Genomic DNA, 11101 nt, shown 5'->3' on the forward strand with positions numbered 1-11101 from the left:
ATATATATATATATGAAAAACATACTATATATAAGGTTTATACTATATATACATGGTTTCTGGCATACACTGGTACACTGGTGGTCTTAGAATGCATCCCCTTTGGATAAGGGTGGACTACTACATAATGTATTTTAAAGTGATAAATGGAAGTGCACCATAACAAATGAAGATGATGTGTGCAAGAATCTGTCAAGGCACAATGTGTTTACTTCCCAAATTCCTTCATCAAATCTTTCTTGAATTACAAACAACATGAGCATTCAATAGGGGAAGACTAGTTGCCTAACCTGTGAGGTTTCCATACAATAAAAGAACCAGGCAATAATCATCTTATTGCTGCTAGTGCAATTTTAAGACTCTGTGGTAATGTAGGATAAAGCAAATGAGCAATTATATAAACTACTAATGCCACCATCTATATTGTTTCTAGATTCTATAAGATTTTCAGCATGCAGAAAGGATACACAGATATAAAAAATAAGAGGTTAAATAAAATCCCCTGGAGTTCTGACTGTGAATGGAAAGTATCAATGTCAATGCCTACTTTTAAACAATAACAAACATTTACTAGCTTTGTCCACTAAAAGGTCTAGAAATGATGACCAACCCAGCAACAATCAACATCCCCTAATTGTCTCTATAAACCATTTGCCACTAAGAGAAATTAGAGATCACTGGAGAAATGGCTGATTCCAGGTCTGAGGCAGGGCCTGGAATATCTTAACTTCCTTGTTATTTGGATGATATCAAAGACTGCTAGGGTCACGGCCAAAAAAACCAAACCAAAATCACTGCCATAGAGTTGATTCCGACTCATAGCAACCCCTGCTGGGTTTCCAAGGAGGTAAATCTTTATGGAAGTAGATTGCCCCATCTTCCTTCTGTGGAGTGGCTGGTGGTTTTGAACCATGAATCTTCTGGTAAGCAGTCAAATGCCTTAGGCACTGAAGGAACTAAATAAATAAGTTTCCACTGGCCACAGATGTCACACTTCCAGCATCAATAAAAATAATAATCTAAATGAGCTCATGGATTTAAATGTATTTGATGTGTTCCAGACTTTTTGTGTCTATTAACAGGAGAATACAACATAACCTATGAAGTAATTTTGTCCACAAAAATCAAACCTAAATCTGAACTAAACATCTAGATCAAATCTCCAATTTACAGGAAATAGAGATGATAGAAGAACTTGTTAAATAGTAACACAGGGCTGTAATCAGAAAAATCCAGACTATGAAAATCTCTATATGATAAAGAATCTGATTTCTTCATTAAATACATTTCAAGCGTGTACAGAGAGATGTACAGGCCACTATAAATTAAAGGCCACTTAAAAATCTGTCAACCACTATCAAGCATAACCCAAAATGCACAAACAGCAGAAGAGAAACTAGATGAATGGGACCTTCTAAAAATTAAATTTTTACGTGCTTCCAAAGACTTCCCTGAGAGTCAAAAGAGAATCTACAGCTAGGGAAAAAAATATTTGGCAATGACATATCTGACAGTGGAATTACCTCTAGGATTTATAGAAAACTCCAACACCTCAATAACAAAAAGACAAATAATTCAATTAAAAAATGGGCAGAAGACATGAATAGACACTTCACCAAGGAGGATATTCAGGGGGCCAACAAACATATGAAGATATGCTCATGTTCATTAGCCATTAGAGAGATGCAAATCAAAACAATAATGAGATAGCATCTTGCCCCAGCACTAGTAGCAAAGTTCAACAAGACAGAAAATAGCAAATGCTGGCAAGGATGCGGAGAGATTGGAATTGTCATACACTGCTGGTGGGACTGTAAAATGGTACAATAACTGTGGAAAGCAATATGTCATTCCTTAAAAAATTGGAATTAGAAATATCATTTGACCCAGGCATTCCATTACTAGGTATGTATCCTAAAGAGGTGAGAGCCATGACAAGAACAGACATATATGTACACCCATGTTCATCATAGAACTATTTACAATAGCAAAAAGATGGAACAACATAGGTGTCCATCAACTGAGGAATGGATAACCAAACTTTGGTACATACAATGGAATTCTATGCAACCCTAAAGAATAACATAGAATCTGCAAAACACCACATAACGTGGATGAACTTGGAGGACATTATGCTGAGTGAAATAAGTCAATCACAGAAGGACAAATATTGTATTGGTCCATTATTGTAAAAGTCAAGGAAAGGTTTATATATGGAAGGAAACTTTCTTTATTGGTTCCCAGTGGTGGGAGGGGAGGGGAGGGAACACTGTTAGATAGGTAGAGATAAGTATTGATTTGGGTGAAGAGAAGGGCTGTACCAAATGTGAGTGATCAACATGGTGGTATTGAGGAAGAGGAAGACATAGAGAGGTACATGGAGGGTACAGACAACAAAGATGAACCCTTTTGCACATACAGTACTGCATTAACAGTGAAAGCAAACATGGGTATATGGGTAGATAGATGGGTGGACAGGCTGAACTATTAGGTATGTCTATGCAGCAGGGAGGGTACCCAAGACCATGTATAGGGTTGGCAGACAATCATTCTATAAGTGTATTTGTATGTTCTGTAAGAATTCCCAGGTGTATAGTAGAGCTGACAAGGGACAAGGTTGTAGTCAATTCTTGGTCACAGCCAGCTACCCAGAGGGAGTGAGTAGTTGAACCTGCAGGCTTGGGACCATAGTTGCAGGGGACATTAAGCTCAATTGGCATAACATACTACACAAAACATTGTTCCACATCCTACTTTGGCAAGTAGCAACTGGGATCTTAAAAGCTTGCAAGCAGCAAGATGCACGATGGGTCTGTCCTTGTCCAGAGCAAAGAAGAATGAAGAAAAACAAAGATTCATGGAAACAATTAGTCCTAGCGAGTGGTACACCATGCAGTCCACAGCCTATATGACTATGAGACCAGAAGAACTAGATGGTTCCTGGCTACCACTGTCAACCACTCGGAGGGGGATCTATGTAGGAGATCCTGGTTAGAGAGGGAGAACAACGTGGAACAAAACTCAGAATCATTTGGGGGAAAAAAAAAAAGAGGGGGACCAGGTTTGCTGGTCTGATAGAGTCTGGTGGAACCACTGAGACTGTGGCCCTTCAGGTCTGGAATTGAACCCACGCCTGTGGCTTCCAGGCAAACAAAAGACAGGCATATGAGCTGAATATTTACACTAGGTAGATACATTCCTTGGAGAGAACAATCTTGGAAGAATAGAAGGGCTGTATATGCACAGGGAGACAGCTCAGGGGGCAGGAGTGCATGGGAGGGAAGGACACAGGGAAGAGGTGGCTATGGGGAGAAAGTGGCAGGGGAGCTGTTGCATTGTGGTAAATTGTAGTCAATGTCATGAGACAAAGTGTATGTGAACTGCTGTATGGAAAGTGAATTTGCTCTGCAAACTTTCACCCAAATCACAATTGAAAAAAAAAAAAAAAATCTGTCAACCTATTGTGTGAATGGGCTTTTATGGTTTCTATTTTTTTCCAAAAAGGGGGGCATTTATGAGACCATTATAAATTTGAACATTTGCCTAGATATTTAATGATATTGAGAAATTATTTCTGTTTGTTAAGGTATGATATTGATATTAGGATAATGTTAACAAAAAAGGGTCACTTTCTTTTTAGAGATGCATACCGAAGTATTCATAAATGAAATGATACAATGTCTTGGATTTGCTTTAAAATAATCTAATGGTAGGTGAAAAAGTGGGTGGAGACATAGATAAAACATGACCATGGATTGATGATTGCTAAGTCTGGATAACACTAGGTAAGAGTTTGTTGTTCTGTTCTTTCTACTATTCCATGTTTAAAAGATTAAAATAAATCCCTCCTGTTATCATTCTCAAAGTGATAATATTGCCCTGGGTGAATCATGGTTCTGATGAGTATTTCTTTTCTTATGTTTCATGCATAATGGAGAATTAAGCTTTGAGCTTCAGAACATCCATTTAGAGAACCCCATGGAGCTTCTCGATCACCCTCCCCACTGAGCTATGCCAATATGGCACTCGGCAAGAGAGAAACACACAAAATGTGTGGTCAAGGACACTGAACTCTAGAGACCCAGACTTGCCTGGCAAAGGCAACTGATGGAGTTCATGACCAGGAAGAAAGAAGACAGTTACGGTGTTGAGGTTGGGAGGCATTTCTATCCTGCAAATCTGAGCAAAGGATAAGGCAAATCTAGATGACCAGGGACACTGTTTGTGTTTCTACGCCATTATTTGCATCAGTGCAACTCCATGGAGCTTCCTAAATTAGATGATAATATGTGTGGGAAAGCAAACTACCCAAATTCTCTACTGGGAGCCCCAGTGGTAAAAGAGTTGGAGAGAAAAGAGCAAACCCTCAAGCCCTGTCACTGGGTATGGGGTGGTGGGAAGAAATAAAAAATTGGGGACCAGGATGTAAGAAACTCTGATCCAAAGCTTAATCCTTCAAAAAGGCATCTCCCAGCCCTCAGAATAAACCCTGTTATTTAGGGTGGCTTATGTGGTTTCTGTTTCTTTCTCCAGTGTCACCAGCATCTGTGCTTTAATTGTACCTTACAGGATTAAGAGTACGCCCTGTGGTCTTCTTTTAATCCTACAGTACATCCCATTAGGACTCAGATTGTTGAAATTACCTGTTTACTTGTCTGTCTCCCCCACTAGCTTGCAACCTCCTTGAGGGCAGGGACTATTGTCTGTTCTTTGTGGTACTGTATCACATAGTGAAGGATCTAGCATAGAGAGGTGCTCAAAGAATATTAACAGCTTGGTTAGAAATCACTTGGTTAGAAATCAGCAGGTAAAGAGGGGGTTATGAGTTGGGCTTTGGAATTAGTCAGATGTGGGTTTGATCCACGCATGGCCCCTCCAGATCACTATACCCACTTAATGGATTCTGTGTTATCGTTCTCAGATTCCACTACAGATTCACTATCAGATTTTGTAAAATGTTCTGAGATTTCTCTGAAAAGAATAGAGCAAATAACTGTAAATTCCTATATTTCTGAAGTATAGCAACATGACTAATCCAGCAAAATAATTCTAGAATTTCACTGTGCACCTACCTGGAATAGTTTCCATTGATGGTCTTATAATAATAAATGTTAAGATTCTGCCTATCGGATGTAGGAGATCCTTGATAGAGAGGGAGAACAATGTGGAACAAAACTCAAAATCATTTGGAGGAAAAAAAAAAAAAAAAGAAGGTGGGGACCAGGTTTGCTGGTCCAATAGAGCCTGGTGGAACTATGGCCCCTAGCTGCCCTTCAGGTCTGGAATTGAACCCACATCTGTGGTTCCCAGCCAAACAATGTACAGGCATGTGAGTTAAACATTTACCTCAAGTAGACACACGCCCTGGAGAGAACAATCATGGGAGAAGGAAGGGCTGCTTATGCACAGGGAGACAGCTCAGGGTGCAGGAGAGTATGGAGGGATGGTCACTGGGAAGAGGTAACTATGGGGAGGAAGTGGGAGGGGAGCTGTTGCATTGTAAACTGTGGTCAATGACATGAGACAAAGTATATGTGAACTGCTGTATGGAAAGTGAATTCGCTCTGTAAATCTTCACCCAAATCACAATAAATAAAATACAATTAAAAAAAAAAAAAAAAAGATTCTGCCTGTCTAGAATGCCTTAGACTCACCTGAAAGGTTCAGTTGTAGAGTGAGACAAATGAACACCTGATGACAGAACCATTCTAATAAGTAAGCAAACCTGTGCATCTTCAAAGGTGTATCTTCCTCCATCTTTGACATTTTGACTGGTTATCTCATAGCTGTGAGAGTCCAGGTTGATTGCACTTTGGGCCCCTGGAGCCAGAAATTCTTGCCAGATTTCTTCCACCCTCTTGGCCACATCCTGTAGGGGCTGTTTCTTGAGATCTTGGACAGCCAACCAGAACCTGAAGTGGGAGCATAAACACAAGTAGTTCCAGGGGCTCTCCATCTGGACTCTGTCAGAGCTGGGTCCCAGAGCTGACATTCCAGGAAACTCATTCTGTTGTCACCCCACCTCCAGCTTGCCCAGAGGTTACTCATGGATCAAAAAGATCATGGGGATTGCTGAAAATACAAAGGGTGTTCCACTATTATGGAGAACTGAAAAGAAATGCACATTAACGTGTCAGGAGCAAACTCCTGAAATCTCTCTCAATCTAGATGAAGGTTTTTCAACCTCAGTACTATTGCCACTCAGGACTGGATAAGTCTTTGTTGTGGGGGCTGCATTGCACATTGTAGGATGCTTAGCAGCATTCCTGGCCTCTACTCACTAGATGCCAGTAGCATCCTCCAGTTGTAAGAACCCAAAATGTCTCCAGACAATGCCAAATGTCTCCTGGGGGAGGACAATAGCACCGCTGGTTGAGAACCACTGATTCCATACATGCTTCCGTTCTACCTCACAATGTGAGTGCCTTCATCAAATCTGATTGGGATCCGTTACAGGCAACAAAATGAAGGAAAGACCAAACTAGCAGACAGAATCCTGCAATGGAATATCTGTGCTGGAATGAACCAGCCATTCATGAGAAAACTGAGCTGATATGTAAGAATTCACGTGACTGCTGAGCAAAGTGCTTGGCATACAGTCAGTGCTCAATAAATGTCTGTAGGATTGAAAATGGGCTCATCGGGAACAAAGCCGAAGGAGCATACTGGAGAACTCTTTGCTGAATAATTGTCTATGGAGTGCTGGGGAGAAAAGTCTCCTGCTCACCTCCATGCCTGTCCCTCACTAACCCTTCAGTGGCATCCCTGGATGGTACAAATGGTTAACACAACTGGCTGCTAACCAAAAGGTTGGTGGTTTGAGATCACCCAGAGGTGCCTCAGAAGAAACTCTTGGCATTCTGCTTCCAAAACAACAGCCATTGAAAACCCCATGGAGCACCGTTCTATTCTGACATGCATGTGGTCGCCATGAGTCAGAATCACCTCCAGGGCAACTAGTGGGTTAATCCCTCAGCATCAGCGTCGGGATCAGTTGTAGCTGTCAGGAGAGCTGGGCCTGAGCCGCCTTCAGCTGACAGCAGCAGCAACCAGAGCTAAAGCTTAGACAACAGCACCCAGGTCCTCAGGATGGCTCCCAAGCCCATCCTGGGGGCAGAGGGCTTTCAGCAGGACCAGGTCTGGGCAGCACACCCTTTGTCCTATGAATGGGGCAGGCCACTTCCCTGTCCCTGAGCTATGAGCACAGGTCCTTGGGCTGTGTGGTTTCCACAGCCTTAGGAACCACGGTGAAGCTCATCCATGACATGGGGGAAAGTGCATTCAATCTGTTGTGGAATTTCATCCAAAGTGAGATGTAGTTGTTTTTTTAAAAAGGTTAAGCATGTTTTTCTGTTGCTGTTCAGAGAAAATGTTTTTGGAGCCAAGTGCATGGCCCAAAGGTGCCACTCAGTGGCCCCCTGAGGTAATGCAATTGCTTTCCACAAGGACAGAAGACTGAGGATGTGCATACGTGTATGTGTCTGAGTGTGTGTGTTCCCAAAATGCTGGGCTCCACGCTTCCTCCCCTGATTTGCTACTTGGGATTCTACTTTCTCCTTAAGAAAACACCCTCATGATTCCCTTACTGATCCTGGAGGGCCGAGTGAGAGGAGATTTAATGAGTCCACTAAACCAGATCAGGAAGCCCAATTCAGTCCTTGTCTTGGCTATACCAATACCTATACCGATACCTTGGAATTGTGGTCTCTTTTCTTATCTGTAAAATGAGCACAAAGGTGGCAGAGGAGCACGTGGCACTGTTCTGAAAAACTTCCCAGCCAGGATTAACAGGTCCTGTGTGAGTGTGTTACAGGTGTGATCAGCATGGTGGCCACAGGTTCAACAGGGTCCCTATGATGCCTCGATTTTAACTTCTTTCTCCTCAAGTGGCCTGGGCAGAAGCCCAGGGGCTTTTGCTACTGCCATCCATTGTCACTCGCCCTTCAATACCAGCCCTCCTTCCTTTTGTCCTTGGTGCTCCTGTCCTTCCTCCTGCCAACCAGAGGAGAGGGAAACAGTAGTGCTGTTTCAGTCAGCATGCAGAGGGTGGAGGGGAGGAGAGTGGAAGGAGCCGTTGACTGCTGGATTGTGTAGGTGGAAGCTTGTGACTCGAGCTGGACAGTGAGTCTCCTCCGCTGAGTCCCTGGGCCTCTCTACCCGCCTCCCTGTATCTGCCATGAAACAAAGGAGGTGGCTGGACTCCTAAAGATGAAGATGTTCATCAGTGACAAAGAGCCTACAGGCTTCTTTGCCTGGAGGACAATGTTCCATGGGCAGGTGAGTAGAAAACCCTGCTCTAAAGAAAGAAGCTGTGTTGGCTTTTCAAAGGACTAGAGAGGGTTCTAAGGGGCAACACACCAAAGACCAAGTCAATGACGCCTCCATGGCCACATGCTGAGCAGAAGGGAGAGCCAGCCCTCTGCTTGGGGAGTGGCCTCTGGACTGAGTCCCTGGGCCTTCCCAAGCCCTGCAATTACTCACACTAATGGATGACATCCAGGTGTTCTCTTGCCCCCTCACAATTGCTCTCACCGGGGTGTCACCTGCTGTGATTTTCTGTCCCTTTTTCCGTTGGGAAGGCCCTGAAGACCCCGAGGGCCCTGCCAAATTATTTGGGAGCCACACCAACACGCATCACTCAGTTGAGGATAGAGAAAGTCCAGACCTGATGCAAATGAGAATTCCACAATAAAATTGAATAAACTTTTACATAAAAAATTAAAAGGTTCCCTTTGTTGGATAAAGCCAGAGGAAAAATAAATTACAAAGAAAAACAACAGGCATGTTGCAGGAGGAGGAAGAAGAGGAGGAGGAGAGAAGGGCATGCCACGCTCTAGATAGCAGCTTCCTCTCTCTGTACACACAGGGACTCGCCCCCAGCCTCGGTCTGCCTAGGAGATGACCTGCCTTATCCCTCTCAGGTGACAGCAAAACTGCTGTCACAACAGCATCCTGACATTCCATACGTGTTTACCATCATCGGCTTCCGAGAACCTTTGTCTCAATTTGAAATTCAGAACAGGTTTTGGTTTGTGTTTGCCATCTGTGAGCCCCACAGACCTGCGCTGGGATCCCTGAACCCGGGCTGCCCAGACACACTGCGCCCCCTCCCCGAAGAAGCCCCAGAAGCTCTTCCTGCATACAGTATGCCAGGTGGGGGCCACGGAAGCCTGTGCTGCTCCTGCTCTTATCAAAAGCCTGCAGGTGCTGCTCCTTCCTGAGGAGCCAGCGGGGAATAGCATGCCAGAGGCAGCATCAAATCCACCCATCCTGCACTAAGCCTCCGTGGCTTGTAGCAGCAGGGATGTCATGACTGGCAGCCACAGGCCTCGCTGGTATCATTGCGACCACCTGTCCTGCCTCCCCCAGCCACCACCCCTCATCAGAGCAGCGGGGAAGCAGCCATGTGCTGGCATTTGATCATGTTCAATGGCTCAGAGAAGTCCCCGGATGCTGCAAACAGTTATGCGCTTGCGCACTAGCCAAAAGGTGAGTGGTTTGAACCACCCAGCAGGCCTGACTGGCGATCTGCTTCTGAAAGGTCACTCTTTTGGAAAGGAAAATCCTACAGAGCAGTGCTACTCTGCAGCACACGGGGTGACCATGAACGGGAATCCACGCCACAGCCATTAACAACAATGACAACAACAGTGGCTTCGAGGAGTCCCTGGGTGGCGCAGATGATACACTTGACTGTCGAAAAGATGGGAGTTCGTACCCACCCAGGGGTGACTTGGAAGATAGGCCTAGCAATGCACTTCCAAAAAATCAGCCCCTGAAAACCGGGTGGGACACAGCTCCACTCTGACACTCTTGGGGTCACAACAAGTCAGATTTGACTTGACAGCAACTGGCTTAACTGGTTCGTGGCTTAGAACTGCAGCGGAGGCACTGGCCTTTGGGGAGAGACAGGCTGGGCTCAGAAGTTCCCTGGTGGAAGTAGGATTGGACAAGACTCACAGTACAGGGGCTGCCTCAGGCGGCCTTTTTCCTCCCTCAGGACCTGGCTGCTGATCGGGAACGGGATTTTCTCCTCAAGGCTGGCTGGAGAAACAGAAGCCATGCTGGCTGTTCTCCGTTCTACCAAGAAGTCTGGGCAGTCCCACCGTTATAAGCTGACATATCTTTTCATAAGCTAGACTCGTTATGAGATAGAAAATACAGCTTGGCTCGTTCCCAGAGAGATGCAAATTCCACTAGCAAAATGAAGTGTTTCTGTGCCCTCTGCTGGCCACACAGACTCAGGAAAAACGGATTTGACTCAATGTAGTTTCTCTGGTTGGGCTCAAATCCTCTAGTGCCTACACGGGCAACCACCACCACCACCACCACCACCATCTAAACTGGTCTCAGCACGGGGCAGCGGCTGAAGTACTGCCAGCTTTCATGGGGCTGTGTGGGGGACCTCTGTTCCGATTAATCATGTGTTTGCTTAGTGGTGAATCCCTCAGGGCATAATGAGCGCTCTTGTGGTCTTCTTAGCACTTGGAGCAACTGTCGGAGACAGGGGCTCTCGAGGCAAACCTGGCAACTCCCCTGTGTTCTCTTTTAATTGCTTCTCCCTTCAGCTGACACTGTGTGGAACTAGGATAATCAATCTGCAGGTTAGAAGAACAACTACATTCTCTCAGGAGACGTTACAGCTCATAAAAAATGTACAGGACGCGCTTTGCTGCAGGTTTTGATTTTTAACTCGTGCCCTGCCATGTAGCAGAGGGTGGCAAGTAGGGGAGGCCCAAGATTTGTATAGGAGAGATGGGACGGGATGGAAGTAGAAGTGGCAAGGATACGCTGTCACCATGTTGGGAAGATGCACCGAGAGGGGAGGGGGACCAGGAGAAAAAGGAGACTGTAAGTCTCTGGTTTAGGACGTGGAGGTTCCTGCCTTGTGGCTCAGAGAAGTTCCAAAGGCGCCAAGCAAACAGTTGCCTCCGTAGGCACACCCAGTCTGAGTGAAGCCCGAGGCTTGGCTCAGGGTGAGACAGAAAAAGAGAAGAGAAGAGAGGCGGGGCAAGATGGCGGACTAGGCAGAAGGATTGCACAGACCCTCTTCAACAAAGAAAAGGGAAACCAATTAACACAGACACAGAAGATAATCTTG

The 11101-nt window shown here is 44.9% G+C and overlaps 1 protein-coding gene across 1 annotated transcript in view; it reads right to left on the reverse strand.

The window, feature by feature from the left end:
* RGS6 (regulator of G protein signaling 6) overlaps positions 1-11101 on the reverse strand; it is a 302264-nt gene that overhangs the window by 50657 nt on the left and 240506 nt on the right. The window contains exon 13 of the mRNA XM_042781016.1: positions 5726-5912. Within this exon, the coding sequence (XP_042636950.1) occupies positions 5726-5912 (187 nt within the window). The remainder of the gene's footprint in view (positions 1-5725; positions 5913-11101) is intronic.

This window comes from Orycteropus afer, unplaced genomic scaffold (assembly GCF_000298275.1).
Source record: "Orycteropus afer afer isolate SDZICR_OR568_19922 unplaced genomic scaffold, OryAfe1.0 scaffold00079, whole genome shotgun sequence".
Classification (NCBI taxonomy): Eukaryota; Metazoa; Chordata; class Mammalia; order Tubulidentata; family Orycteropodidae; genus Orycteropus; species Orycteropus afer.